The sequence below is a fragment of the Notolepis coatsorum genome (assembly GCF_963971535.1).
Source record: "Notolepis coatsorum genome assembly, chromosome: 4".
Lineage (NCBI taxonomy): Eukaryota > Metazoa > Chordata > Actinopteri > Aulopiformes > Paralepididae > Notolepis > Notolepis coatsorum.
Window position 1 is genome coordinate 134,116,670 of NC_140168.1, and position 16,099 is coordinate 134,132,768.

Here is a 16,099-nt window from a genome sequence, read left to right on the forward strand (position 1 = left end):
GCTAACAGCCAACACCAACAACCAAGCTCACATATTTCTGGGAACAAAAGCATTCATTCTGAATGTTACATCACTGATGCTTGAAATGTGTGAACTTAGTGAAACAATATGGCAAACGAAAACGTTGCTACCATGTAATATCTCCAGTCTCTTTCTTCATCTTTCTTTTCTGCTCTCCCAGCTGTAAACAGACCGTTATAGCGAGCTATACCCATTACCCAGCATGCCATTCAGCGGTGTAACAGTTTTTACATTTTTTTTATTATTATCTTTCCCCCCCCTCCTTTTTCCGATTTTTCTCCCATCCCACTGTTAGTCGTTATGCCAATTCCCAACCCCCTTCCTGGTTGTTGCGCACCCCCCCCCTACTGTTGGTCCGGGAGGCCGGAGACTATCACATGCTTTCCTCCGACACATGTGCAGCCAGCCGGCAGCCAGCCTGGCAGCGCGGACTCTCACTGGAAGAATGTAACGTGTGGAAGGTCACACTACCTCCCTCCAGATCCCTCCCTCGCTGTGCAGGCGCCCCGACCGAACTGTAGGAGTCGCTGTTTACAACAACCAGGACCCACCCACCAGCTTTCCCACCCCTAACACTGCCAATTGTGTTAGTATGAGCGACCAGCCAAGCTGGTAGCAACGCCGAGAGCTGGGCTCGAACCCAGCGTCTCCTGCGTTGGTGGCGAGCGCCTTGCCCACTACACCACCTAGCCGCCCTTAGCGGTGTAACAGTTAATAGGGTCCCCTCTCACTAGACTACACAGTGAATTATTTTTTTGTCAAAACAATATTTACATAAAACGAACTATGTTTTTTTTCATAATTTAACGACTATTCGAATATCGATGCACATCCCTATTATGACCGTTAGGATTCAAGGTGTTTGTCCTGACAGCTGAAGTGAAGAGCGGGAGGCTACTCACCCGGAGGCGATGAGTGCGCGCGACTGGGCCATGGCGATGCGCTGCAGGGCAGGTCGGCTGAGTCCCGCCAGACTGGCGCGCGGCGGCAGGGGTGCGGCACAGGCGGCCGCTCCGGGCGAAGACACGGGGCCCAGGACACGGGCGGAGGGAGACGGGGTGCAGGAGGAAGAGGCAGCAGTGGAGATGAGAGGAGGCGCGGGGGCGGGGGGCGCGGCCGTCGTCGAGGGCGCAGAGGAGACGGAGAGGGTGGGATGGGGGGGTGGGGTGAGGCCGAGGGGAGGGGGAGGAGGCGGAGGAGGGAGGGGGGGGAGAGGCGGAGGAGGGGGCCGGGTGGAGGAGAGAGAGAGGGCGGCGGTGGCCGAGCCCAGGAGGGAGATGGAGTGGACGAAGCCTCCGCCGGCAGCGCCGCCCATCGACGTCCTGTGGGGGGAGAGCGAGCGCGACAGGACCGGGGGGCGCGGGAGGGTCAGGGAGTACGAGGCCCCCGGGGGGTACAGGCCCAGCTTGGGACTAGGAGGCTTGTTCAGGGGGGGCCTCCGACCCAGAGTGTGAGCGGACATGGCGCCCGCCTTGACGCTCAGGACCAGCATGCACTGCTGACAGGCGCAGGGCTGCCCCAGCGAGGTGATGGCAGAGGCAGGAAGCGCCCCGCTGGGGTAGGCACTGCCGTTCGCGCTCATCCCCATCCCCATGCCTGCTCCAGGGACGCTCACGCCGGGGGGCGGTCCTCCTCCGGGGCCAGGCGGCGGGCCCCCCGCGGGGCCCCAGGCGTGATGCGACTTGGGCAGGGGCCCGGAGACCAGCGGGTAGGCCAGGTCCGAGCGGCGTTGGATGCGCCGGCAGCGCTGCGTCTGCCCGTTGATCTGGGTCATGCTCTGGAAGTCGATGAGGTAGCAGAAGCCGAGCGGCGCCAGGTCCAGCCAGGGCTGCTGCCGGTCCCGCGCCGCCTGGATGGCGATGCCCACCTCGGTGTCGTAGGTGGTCCAGCCGCCCGCGTCGTTCTCCCACTCCCACAGCCAGCCCTGGCCCGGGGCTGACGTGGGGTCGTAGAAGCTACGCCGCACCGGCCGAAGGGTACCTGGGGGTCAAGGAGCACAGAGGGGTTAGGGTTAGGGTACCTGGGGGTCGAAGAGCACAGAGGGGTTAGGGTTAGGGTACCTGGGGGTCGAAGAGCAGGGGGGGGGGGGTCACCACTTACACCAGGGATGGACGCACCATATAATCCTGGTGGACTAGTGTAATAACACTATAAACATAGTAGTAGTTGTTTATACATTTTTTATTAAATTCAATTCTAGACATTTCCAGGGTGCATATTAAATTGCCAAACACTAGTCCCGTCTACTTTTAAATGATTTAAGTGAAAAGGAATGCAAGGGTCTCTAAGGACGTCTAACTATCTCAGGTAAGGGTCTCTAACTATCTCAGGTAAGGACATCTAACTAGCTCAGGTAAGGACATCTAACTAGCTCAGGTAAGGACATCTAACTATCTCAGGTAAGGACATCTAACTATCTCAGGTAAGGACATCTAACTATCTCAGGTAAGGACATCTAACTATCTCAGGTAAGGACGTCTAACTATCTCAGGTAAGGACATCTAACTATCTCAGGTAAGGACATCTAACTATCTCAGGTAAGGGTCTCTAACTATCTCAGGTAAGGACGGCTAACTATCTCAGGTAAGGACATCTAACTATCTCAGGTAATGGGTCTCTAACTATCTCAGGTAAGGGTCTCTAACTATCTCAGGTAAGGACATCTAACTATCTCAGGTAAGGACATCTAACTATCTCAGGTAAGGGTCTCTAACTATCTCAGGTAAGGACGTCTAACTATCTCAGGTAAGGACGTCTAACTATCTCAGGTAAGGACATCTAACTATCTCAGGTAAGGGTCTCTAACTATCTCAGGTAAGGACATCTAACTATCTCAGGTAAGGACGTCTAACTATCTCAGGTAAGGACATCTAACTATCTCAGGTAAGGACATCTAACTATCTCAGGTAAGGACGTCTAACTATCTCAGGTAAGGACGTCTAACTATCTCAGGTAAGGACGTCTAACTATCTCAGGTAAGGACGTCTAACTATCTCAGGTAAGGGTCTCTAACTATCTCAGGTAAGGACATCTAACTATCTCAGGTAAGGACGTCTAACTATCTCAGGTAAGGACATCTAACTATATCAGGTAAGGACATCTAACTATCTCAGGTAAGGACATCTAACTATCTCAGGTAAGGACGTCTAACTATCTCAGGTAAGTGTCTCCAACTATCTCAGGTAAGGACATCTAACTATGTCAGGTAAGGACATCTAACTATCTCAGGTAAGGACATCTAACTATCTCAGGTAAGGACATCTAACTATCTCAGGTAAGGACATCTAACCATCTGGTTTGAAACACGCAAATAGTTCTTAAACAGGGGCGGCCGAGTAGTGCAGCGGACTAAGCGTCTGTCTACCACCACAGAGACAGTGGGATCGAATCCAGCTGTGGTGCCTCCGGCTTGGCCGACCGTCCATACTAACACAATTGGCAGTGTTAGCGGGTGGGAAAGCCGGCGAGGGTGGGTCCTGGTCGTTGTAAACAGTGACTCCTACAGGTCGGTCAGGGCGCCTGCACCAGCGTTTCTGTTAGCCGGTAATTACCGGTATTTGACCGGCAAAATCTGTTGAAGTCCGACATATTTAATCTCTCCGGTCATAGTGTCCGGTGAAAATAGTTCCCTCTGGGCACAGTTTGATTATTTGAATTGTATTTGGATGGGCTGGAGTTGGGTGGCCTATGCGATGAACGAAACAATCATTGCGTTTGTTGTCGTTGCTTCGCTCAGCGAGAGCTTGCTGCTGGATTTGCGGAAGGCATGCAGCTGCAGACCCACAGAACCCACCAGCTTTGCTGGCACAGTGCGGTCCCCAGACTTGGAAAGCTGCTCTGCGGGTCTGCAGCTGGATGCTTCTTGCAAACTAACTGCGGCCGGCTCGCGCTGATAACAGCTTTCATTGTTGGACCGGCTGCTTGGTGGAGCAACGATGAAACGAATGTAATGAATCGTTCGTCGCATGGGCTATTTAATTTTGGCCTGTTTTGGTACGGTTCGGGTGGTCAAGTTGTGCTTGGAGGGAGTTGTTTTCACCGGACATTATGACCAGCACCAAGTCGTTGGGAGGTGGAGATATACATCACGCAAACCCACGATAATGTTGCCGTCTCTCTCTGCAAAATTTCTCAGTTCTTCGCTTGATATAATTAATACAAATGTCCAATATAACGGAATTCGTTAGCTCATAAAAATGTGATTATAACAGACTGCTGTTTAGTGTCGGACCGACTGCCCACATACGCGGTCTATTTTATTTCAAGTCAGCAGCAGCACGGAGTATCGAGGGACTTATTTTATTTGGAATATATTAATGACTGTATACGCAAAAGTAGCCTATAGTTTTAAGTAATAATATTATAAATCTACATGCCTTGAGGATGACATTCTTTATTCAATTGTTTTAAAGCTCAATAAACTATGACCGGAATTAATCTCATTTGTCCGGTAGATTGAAATCTTGCAGGTCACGGAGACCGGCAACAATTTTTTCTAACGGAAACCCTGGCCTGCACAGCAAGGGAGGGAAATGGTGAAGGTAGTGTGACCTCCCAGGCGTTACACTTCACCAATGAGAGTCCTCGCTGCCAGGTGAAAAGAGGCTGCTGGCTGTCTCCTATGTATCGGAGGAAGCATGTGATAAACTTCAGGGCTCCCTAGACCGACCAGTGGGGGGCACATGCGCGCAACGACCAGGAAGGGGAGGGGGGGAATTGGCATGACGACTAAATTGGGATGGGAGGAAAATACAGAAAAACAGGAGGAGAAAAAGTGGATACAAAAAAACAAATAGTTCTTAACTGGCTCTACAGATCAAGAATTACATTCCTACTGTTTTCTGGTGATAACTGGGTGCAAGAGGAGATAAATTGGACCCATGGCTGCAGGAATATTTGCTTGTGTGTGTGTGCGTGTGTGTGTGTGTGTGTGTGTGTGTGTGTGTGTGTGTGTGTGTGTGTGCTCACTAAGAATTTGGGTAAACAGGGCAACAGGTTGCCCCTGGTAACAGCGCTTCGTGTCCTGAATTCTGATTGGCTGGCGGCCTTGATCCCACCCCCGCTGGCTGTGTTTGCTTTCCCAGGGTGTCCAGAGTAATGAAGAAATAAGAAAGACTTCCTGTTTGGAACTCACAGTGGTCTATATTAAAGCAGCTGTAATTGGTCTATATTAAAGGAGCTGTAAGTGATCTATATTAAAGCAGCTGTAGGTGATCTATATTAAAGCAGCTGTAAGTGATCTATATTAAAGCAGCTGTAACAGTGATCTATATTAAAGCTGCTGTAAGTGATCTATATTAAAGCAGCTGTAAGTTATCTATATTAAAGCAGCTGTAAGTGATCTATATTGATGAAGACTTTATTTCAGACTCAAGGTCCATATTACACATCAAGTTCAAGTTTCCTTTATTGCCACACAACCAGGATAGATCAAAATACATTAAAATACATAAAGGCATCGGTTCCAATGCAATATTAAAGCTTTTTAAAGACACTCTATATCAGTGATGGCTGTTTACTGCAGAGTGGAGGGACTGGGAAACCCATGTTACTGACCAGACACTCTATATCAGTGATGACTGTTTACTGCAGAGTGGAGGGACTGGGAGACCCATGTTACTGACCACACACTCTATATCAGTGATGGCTGTCGGAATGTAGAGCTATTCAACACTTATTTGAACATGTTAGAACAAAAATATCACCTTTAAAGACGGCTCTAAAAACAGATGAGGTTGATCTCAAAGTGACTCATCTGGTGAGGCCTCCGTTGAGCTCACAAATCATATCAGGGATGTAGTCTTTCTAAAAAGATATTTGCTTCCTTCCTTGCTTCCGTGTTCATGTTACTAGTTCATGTACAATACCGTCTATTGAAAGTATGTGCATTGCAGTTTGTGGGGTATCACTCTGGAATGGTCTGGATGAGAGTATAAAATTAAGCAAAAATATCAATAAATTTAAAGGTAGCTATAAACAAGCACTTATGGACACATAAGAGAGAGGAGCTTAAGCAATAATGTGACTGCCTAATACATATTTTTTTCTCATTTGGATATTTGGATATATAAAAAAACTGTACTTTTATTTTATTTTTCATTATGTTATATTATTTTTATTAAATTATAATGTCAAATATTGTAAGGAAGGGGCTTGATAAGTTGTTTTACTTCCCCCTGTTCCTTCTCGAACACTTATTGTATGGAAATGTATGTAATGACTATTTACCTTTTTGTTTTTTAAACTTGTTTTACGTTTCCATGTTCGAGACAAATAAAAATCAAATCAAGTCTCTCCCCCTTCATACAACCAGTAACGAAAGATTATCCTATAACCTAGTTATATGAATACTGGCTGAGCGTCTCGCTCTTCGCCATATTGAGATATATCTTTATCTCCAGTACCTACTGTACTTCATTAACGAAAACAATGCACCCATGCACTTGACCAGGCCCCGCCCCAGTGTCCCCCTATAAGACACCGGACATGGTCACACTCACCCCTCCACGGGAAAAAGTTTCCATCATAGAAAACCCAACCAAAGGACCTCAGGGCGCGCTAAGAGCGAGACGCTCAGCCAGTATTCATATAACTAGGTTATAGGATAACCTTTCGTTATATAGCATTACTGGCATCGCGTCTCGCTCTTCGCCATATTGAGATATGGGGCAGAGCAGACGCGTGGCCCGACAAATGTACCCCCTGAGGACCCGCAAGCCCTACCACCAGGGGGAGGGGAGTCCCGTCCACCCGCCCTTCCTAGTGAATTGGGGGCGGCAGTCAACTCCACCAAAGTGCGAAAAAAGAGGGAACCAGAGACCCCTAAAAACGCACAGCACAGGCGGGACCACGTGTGACACATCACCCCGTGGCACACACCCACACACCCCAGCTAACCCATCGAAAGGCAGGACGCAGGGGCGGTCCCAGAACTCAGAACCGCCTGGGAGACAGAACCCCCAGTCATGTCCATGAGGTAAAACCTAACGAAGGGACCCGGGGAGGACCAGGAGGCCGCAGCACAGATGTCCTCCACCAAGGCCCCCCCTAACAAGGCGGCACGCCCTGACACACCCAGGGGGGGGCCAGCCCAGCCAACGTGTAGCAAAGGGCAATGCCCTCGCACAACCAATGTGACAGGCGCTGCTTGGCCACCGTAACAAACAAAAAGTTGATCGGCAGCCCTGAGATCCCGAGTCCGACTGAGGTAAACCCTCAAGCACGGACAGGACATGACAGGTGAAGGCTCGCCTCTAACTCACCAGCGTGAGGAGGCGGATAAAACGCCTGAATCACAATATCCCTGGAGCGAAAAGAGCTCCGGATATTCTTTGGCACGAAGACTGGATTAGGCCTCAGATAGTCGCACCGCTATTGGCAAGAATAGACAAGCACTCAGGCCGCACCGAGAGAGCACACAGCTCACCCACGCTCTTAGCGGAGGTGATGGCCAGTAGGAACGCAGTCTTGAAGACAGCTGCTCCAACGACGCCTGCTCAAGAGGCTCAAACGGGGCCTCAGACAACCGGCCGAGGACCAGTTGGAGGTCCCACTCGGAGACAGAGAACGTTCCACCGGCTTGAGACGCCGAGCACCAAGCAGGAACGTCCCACGAGAGGGTGGCTGAACAACGTTCCGCCCCCACACTCAACCATACGCCACTCCCCAGTGTAAGCCGTGGTAGAGGACGGAGAATAGTCTAGACGCATCCCCACCAGATTCACACTGACAACAGCCAAGCCTAGAGGCTTCCCCAGAACAGGAAGGCAGAACAGAGTTCCGCGTGCCTGAGAGAGGGCCCGTGGTGACCACGGAACAGGCCACAGCGGGGCCACACAGAGCTGAATCAGGGCCAGGGACCACACAGCTGAGCCCTGGCCCGGCACGACCAGGACCAAGTCCCGCGCTTCCGACGTACCCGCCCCAACAGCTGAGCTATCAGGTGTAAGGGGGGGAAAAGCGTACAGAATTCCGGACGGCCACGGAATCGGTCCCAGACCTGCCCAACTATGTCTGGACGTAATCCCCAGTCGTCAGGGTGAGGACCGCCCCGCGACATCACACCTGCACCCACATTCACCCTGCCGGGGATGTGGAGAGCCCTCAGGCTGCGCAGATGGAGAAACGCCCATAGCCAGCTCGACCGCCGCCCGGTGCAGACGGATGGAGCATACTCCATTACTCCACCCTGTCTGTTGATATACGACGCTGACGTCGTGTTGCCCGTCCTGATCAAAACACCGTTTGAGGACCAGAAGGACTGCCTTCAATTCAAACACATTGAATGTATCGCAGACCGGGCAGCATGGTCTTGCCAGCTGCCCCCTACTGTGTTGGCCCGACACGTCCTCCCCCCAGTGAGGGAGGCGTCGGTGAAGACCATGACGTGTGACAGCCTGCTGCCCATGGGGACCCCGCTGGTGAGGGCCCCAGGCCCTCCCCAGAGGGCGAGGTCCCCCAGTACTGACATGGGAACCTTAGCCGCTTCCACTTGCCTCTCATCGGGTCTATTTCCATACTGGAAAACCACCTCTGTATCCTCCTCACGAAGAGGAGGCCAAGAGGGACCACAGAGTGAGCAGATGTCATCATACCGAGCAGGCGCATCACGGACAGCGCCGTAACCGTCCTAGGACGGAACCTCCCGAGCGTGCCGAGAACACCCACTCGCCGCTGCTCTGAGAGGGATGCCCATATAGACCTTGAGCTTAAAATAAGCCCAAGAACTCCACCCGTTGACTGGGAAGAGGAGTACTCTACTTCCAGTCTACAGCAAAACCCAGGCTGGTGAGGAATTCCACCACCTGCCTGGTATGAGACCTGACGATCTACCCAGACCGGCCAAGGACCAGAACGTCGTCCAGGGCAGAATACCCTTCGTAACCCCCAATGACGCAGAGGCCCCAGTGCGGTCTCCACGCACTTGGTGAAGATGCGGGGAGCCAGAGAATAGCCGAACGGCAGCCTCTGGTACTCATACGCTAAACCCTGCAAAGGAAGTGTAGGTAAGCCCTAGGATGGAAGATCGGGATGCGAATACGCATCGTACAGGTCTATGGAGGAGAACCAGGCCCCCACCTGACAGCGTTCAACAGGTGGGAGACGGTCAAAATGCTGAACCTTCCATGGGACAGGTCCAGCATGGGTCTGACACCCCCCCTCCCGATTTCCCGGGCACCAGAGAATACCGGGAGGAAACGCCACGCATCGCGTCCTCCTTTGGGACCACGACGATGGCTTGCTTCGCCCACAGAGATTGGATCTCGTTGGCCAGAGCTGTCACTGCTGGTGACCCTGACAATAGGGTCTGTACCAAACCTGAAAACGGGTGGGGTTGTGTAAACACAAGTGCCCGCCTCCGCGTTCTCTCCATCCACCTCGACATATGGCACTGCTGTAGCCATATGTGATGATAATCCCAAGCGCACCCGCCGCCACTTGGCGCTGGTCCGCCAGAAACCGTAGATAGGCGGCCCGGTCCCACCCACTGTGCGTTGCCAACCCTGGACTCGCCAACCGCGCGAGCAGGGCGTCTCGTGGAACTGGGATACCGCACCCCAACACTACCAACGAGGCAATCGCACCCAAGGGGGGACCCCGACAGAAAGGGCCGGTTTGATACAGGGGAAGCTGACATCACAGTGGGTGACAAAAGCTCCCCCACTGAACACCTCGCCAGCATGGATTGCTGAGGAACTGTTCTACAGCTGGACATGCAAGGTGTGAGGCCCCCACACTGCCCGATAGGGTGGGTTCCTTCCTACACACCGTAGCCCTGCAGTGATATTACTACCACCCAAATCACGCGACCCGCAACCAAATCAGAGCCCTTATCCCGCTGGTGTTGGGGGGGGGGGAGTGACCGGAGAGCGAGCTGGACACAGCTAGACGGCGACGGTTTTTTAGGGCGTGCTCATCTAATGTAGCCGATCCCTCGGCCGCCAAGGCTGTCTGCCTTGCGGTCACCTGTTGACGTTGTGCCCAGGGTACCTCAGGCGGGGGAAACATGGCCGCTGGTTGAGGGCCTCGCCACAGCCGTTGACGAGGCCGTGCTCTCACCTCTGGCTGCATGGTGCGAAGCGGTGTGGGGCCTAGATCAAATACCTCCCGCGCTCCTGCGGAAAGACCAAAGTCCCTCTGCGGAGAGGGGAGCCCTGAGGAGGGAAAAACACTTCTCACCCCCTCAAGGGGAGATTGATCCAACCAAGATGTCTGTAAACAAGCGTTGACAGCATCCTAGCCCTCCCTGCGGTTATAGCTTGCGGCTAGGTCAAAGCTAATAACGTCAAAACCTCGCGCAATGTTTCGACGTCGGCTGGCCTTCAAGGCCCCGCCACTCGACACCATTTTTGACAGAAAAAACAGCAATTAGAACAAAGTTACTAGTCGCTGCTAATTCTATACCGTGGCGGTATAGGCTTAACAGCCCACCAGCCACCTGCCGGGCCGACTCACCTCATGGCGTCGGCCGGGCGGGACACCGTTCCAACATGCCAGAGGCAAAGGACTGATGCCATCTGCTTCACAAGCATGGAGCACCAGTGGTGGTTGCAACAAAAAACTACTGCTAGTAAAGCACTGCCTCACTAGTAGGAATGCAGCAACCTCCACTGTGGTGTGCACCCATGAAGGGGTAAATGAATAAATGAACTAAAACTCCACCAACACACTGCAGAATGGGCTAGCCCATACACACAATGTTAAGGGGATGCAGACCAGAGAAACACCAGTCCCGCACACAATTCATAGATTCACAAAAAGCACACCAGCCCTAGGCCTCAGCCCATCCACCCATGAAAAGGTAAACAAGCCCCCGTCAAAACTCCCAACAGTAGACACCGATTGACCGTCAGCATGAATGGTTAAGAGGAGGGAAGACCTTTTAAAAAGACAGCCCTCGGCGGGGAATCAAAGGAACAGTAACCCAGCATCGTAGCATTAGCATTAGCCGCGCGCTCCAGGATAGCTGGGAAAACAACAAAGTTTACCCAGATATCCTGCCCCTTGCGCCAATACACAACTCGGTTGTCTCATGGGACAACGAGCAGTATCACAAATGCCAGCATTGATACCTGTGCGCGACCTAGCCCGACAGCTAGCCGCCGCGCGACGTCCCTCGATCCGCTGTCAGAAGACGAGGAAACCCCAGGACAGGCCCGATGCGCTGTTAGAATGTGCCAAGAAGATTCCAGGGGCTGGCAAATCTCCGGCGAAAACCCAACATTGTTCAATTTCCTTCTGCATTTCATTACTACTAGTTCATGGAGTGCACTGCAGCGTCCATGATGGAAACAAAAAAGAGGAAGGGTGAGTGTGACCATGTCCGGTGTCTTATAGGGGGACACTGGGGCGGGGCCTGGTCAAGTGCATGGGTGCATTGTTTTCGTTAATGAAGTACAGTAGGTACTGGAGATAAAGATATATCTCAATATGGCGAAGAGCGAGACGCGATGCCAGTAATGCTATATAACAACAACAGTCAACAACAACAACAACAACAACAACACACTTCACTGCCATGAGAACGCCCGGAGGTCGAGACACAGTACATGGAATTTCCACTCAAGATACGGAACTTAAGCCCCTTTGGAATTAACTATTCAGACAAGGGCCTCAAAATTCCACATGACCCAGTTGTTACCAATCCAGACCACAGGAATTTCCCAGGTTGGATTTGGGAACTTCACCCTGAAGGAATGTTGACCTCAAGTGGCGACACAAGTAGTATCTAATATAGTGTCAGGAGCACATTTAGTATCTAATGTAATGTCAGGAGCACATTAAGTAGTTTATAATGTAGTGTCCGGAGCGCGTGAATATTAAAGGCAACCAACTTGTGTTCAGCTTTTCTCTGATTGGCCGCGACCCCCCTGCGAACGCGGCAGGCAAGCGGCAGCCGTCCCAAATGAAATCCATCAGTGGAGGGCGCGGAGCATAATGTATAATGTTATTTCGGAGGACGCAGGCTGCTGACTGATTATGAAATGAATGAATGAAGCGCGGAGCATAATGTATAATTGAAGCACGGAGCATAATGTATAATGTTATTTCGCGGAGCATAATGTATAATGTTATTTCGTGAGGCTGCTGACTGAACTAGAAACTGCTGCATCAGTGGAGGACGCAGGCTGCTGACTGATTATGAAATGAATGAATGAAGCACGGAGCATAATGTATAATGTTATTTCGGAGGACGCAGGCTGCTGACTGATTATGAAATGAATGAATGAAGCACGGAGCATAATGTATACTGTTATTTCGGAGGACGCAGGCTGCTGACTGATTATGAAATGAATGAATGAAGCACGGAGCATAATGTATAATTGAAGCGCGGAGCATAATGTATAATGTTATTTCGCGGAGCATTAGGCCTGCCGCGATAAGCAATAAATCGATTAATTGCCGCGATAATTAAAATGAATGCAATGATTTTGACAGGCGCGATTAATTGCTATTTGCGCGTTTGTTTTAATGAGGCGGACCCAGTGCCCCTTGTCAGTCACTGTCCGTGTTGGGAGGCGGGCCGCTGGCTTTACTACAGAGCAGAGCACAGGAGCTCCGTGGGGCTAACGTTACCCCTCATTGTGTCTATTCTACTAGCATTAACGTTACTCATACAAACAGAGTAAACACAGTTTTCAATCAATCAATCAATAACAACATTAACGAGACCCTCGTTGTGTCTATTCTGCTAACGCTAACGTTACCTCTCATTGTGTCTATTCTACAAGCGTTAACGTTAGCTGTAACGTTACCAGTCGCGTCTATTTGCTAACGTTAGCATTAGGTAATAACCGGTTTAAAATGGATGGTGATTACCTCACGTTGTGTCTATTCTACTAGCATTAACGTTACTCATACAAACAATCAATAGCGAGTTATATTGATCACGCTATGTACGATAGCCATGCTAAAACGCTAGCACAACATTAGCACCTAACCTTACAACAAGCCTTAACAAGTCAGCGATCTTTTTGCGAGACTAAACTCTCCGCTCGGTGGCAAATTGTGTTGATGTCGGTTTTGTTTAATCAATAAATGAGGCAGAATACACAGTGACTGTATCCTTTGTTTATTGCACTTGTGCCTGCTGCAAACATAATGCTTATGAAATCCTAGAGACGCGTCTCTATTCTGACCAATCAGTGGTCTGCAGTGTTTCACGTGACTTTTCTGGTACCCAAAGTACCTGATAATCGCAACAATACTTCCGGTCCGGTCGGTGGGCTTCAAAATAAAAGTCTAAAACACCGGAAAAGACGGAGCGGTGGGCTTCAAAATAAAAGTTTTGGGAAATAAATTTCTCCAACAAAAAAATTCTCTAACCGGTCGCAATAATATCGCTTATCGCGATATTTTCGGGGGCAATTAATCGCCCAGCAAAATGTGTTATCGTGGCAGGCCTACGGAGCATAATGTATAATGTTATTTCGTGAGGCTGCTGACTGAACTAGAAACTGCTGCATCAGTGGAGGACGCAGGCTGCTGACTGATTATGAAATGAATGAATGAAGCACGGAGCATAATGTATAATGTTATTTCGGAGGACGCAGGCTGCTGACTGATTATGAAATGAATGAATGAAGCACGGAGCATAATGTATAATGTTATTTCGGAGGACGCAGGCTGCTGACTGATTATGAAATGAATGAATGAAGCACGGAGCATAATGTATAATTGAAGCGCGGAGCATAATGTATAATGTTATTTCGCGGAGCATAATGTATAATGTTATTTCGCGAGGCTGCTGACTGAACTAGAAACTGCTGCATCAGTGGAGGACGCAGGCTGCTGACTGATTATGAAATGAATGAATGAAGCACGGAGCATAATGTATAATGTTATTTCGGAGGACGCAGGCTGCTGACTGATTATGAAATGAATGAATGAGGCGCGGAGCATAATGTATAATTGAAGCGCGGAGCATAATGTATAATGTTATTTCGCGGAGCATAATGTATAATGTTATTTCGCGAGGCTGCTGACTGAACTAGAAACTGTAACGTTATTATGTTATTTCGCGTTTTTAACAACCAACTACCAGATTCACTCGTCACTGTACATCACTTCTGAAGTATAAACAAACTATACTGCTGTGACGATTTTGAATATCTTAACATGTATTTACGCCCATAAAATTTTTTAGATGAATGATTGTGGATATAATATAGAAAACACATTATGATATTGTCAGATGGCGCAAAATACAATGGTGAGTGAGAAATGTATCTCCAGTGATAAAACCCAGTGCTGCCGCTTCTGCCGCGTCTCTCTCTGCCGCGAAGGGCGTGTGCTAGGGCGGTCACGTGGCCAATCAGAGAAACGCTGAACGAAAAGCTGAACACAAGTTGGTTGCCTTTAATATTCACGTGTCCAGAGCACATTAAGTAGTTTATAATGTAGTGTCAGTAGCACATTAAGTAGTATCTAATGTAGTGTCAGTAGCACATTAAGTAGTATCCAATGTAGTGTCAGTAGCACATTAAGTAGTTTATAATGTAGTGTCCGGAGCACATTAAGTAGTATCTAATGTAGTGTCCGGAGCACATTAAGTAGTTTATAATGTAGTGTCCGGAGCACATTAAGTAGTTTATAATGTAGTGTCAGGAGCACATTAAGTAGTTTATAATGTAGTGTCAGGAGCACATTAAGTAGTTTATAATGTAGTGTCAGGAGCACATTAAGTAGTTTATAATGTAGTGTCCGGAGCACATTAAGTAGTTTATAATGTAGTGTCCGGAGCACATTAAGTAGTATCTAATGTAGTGTCAGGAGCACATTAAGTAGTTTATAATGTAGTGTCCGGAGCACATTAAGTAGTATATAATGTAGTGTCAGGAGCACATTAAGTAGTTTATAATGTAGTGTCCGGAGCACATTAAGTAGTTTATAATGTAGTGTCAGTAGCACATTAAGTCGTTTATAATGTAGTGTCCGGAGCACATTAAGTAGTATCTAATGTAGTGTCAGTAGCACATTAAGTAGTTTATAATGTAGTGTCAGGAGCACATTAAGTAGTTTATAATGTAGTGTCAGGAGCACATTAAGTAGTTTATAATGTAGTGTCAGGAACACATTAAGTAGTTTATAATGTAGTGTCAGGAGCACATTAAGTAGTTTATAATGTAGTGTCAGGAGCACATTAACATTTAGTCATTTAGCTGACGCTTTTATCCAAAGCGACTTACATGTTCTGTACGACAAGCCATCAGGAAGGGCACAACTCTATCAGCTGAGCAACAATGTTCATCAAAGTGTTGAGTGCTACAGTGTAGGTTAGTTTATTAGTAGTTTATTAAGTAGTTTACAATGTAGTGTCAGTAGCACATCAAGTAGTTTATAATGTAGTGTCAGTAGCACATTAAGTAGTATATAATGTAGTGTCAGTAGCACATTAAGTAGTTTATAATGTAGTGGCAGTAGCACATTAAGTAGTTTATAATGTAGTGTCAGGAGCACATTAAGTAGTTTATAATGTAGTGTCAGTAGCACATTAAGTAGTTTATAATATAGTGTCAGTAGCACATCAAGTAGTTTATAATGTAGTTAAGACGTCTGACACCTCTGCTTACTTCCCTACGCTCACCTATCCTCCTCCCAAGAAGACGCTGCCATGTCCCAGCTTCCAATATCTAGGGTTCGAGACACTGGGATTGAAAACATAGCATCAAATCTGCATCACAGATTACATTTTTGCTTATCAAATCCAAATCCTTTAGGTAATTATTCAGGGGAGAAAAGAGAATTTAAAGAATGTGTTTTTATTGTACTCAGTCCAGTAACAAAAGATTCTCGTCTGCAATCTTGTAAGTAACAACTAAATAATAAATCATTTGAATATTGTGGGAAGGTTGAGGAAAGTTGTAGAAGACAGAGATGGAAATAGTTTTGATAAAATAACTTGCTAAGACTATCTTATCGAGGGCCTTCACTAACCTTGGGGGCGTGGCTCTGAGGCGGAAGCGGCTAACGGAACCACGTCCCAACAGGCCCTTTTCACAGCCGCCATTTTGACTCGATGGGTAAACAAATCTCTAATTATATAGATAGGGATTCTTGTATAAAGTGCCTATTTAGC

The 16,099-nt window shown here is 48.8% G+C and overlaps 1 protein-coding gene across 3 annotated transcripts in view; it reads right to left on the reverse strand.

Moving 5' to 3' along the window:
- Positions 1 to 16,099, reverse strand: part of dtx4a (deltex 4, E3 ubiquitin ligase a) — a 159,843-nt gene that overhangs the window by 135,338 nt on the left and 8,406 nt on the right. For all 3 annotated transcript variants that reach the window (XM_084313629.1, XM_084313628.1, XM_084313630.1), the window contains one exon: positions 924 to 2,001. In XM_084313629.1, coding sequence (XP_084169755.1) covers positions 924 to 2,001 — 1,078 coding nt within the window. The remainder of the gene's footprint in view (positions 1 to 923; positions 2,002 to 16,099) is intronic.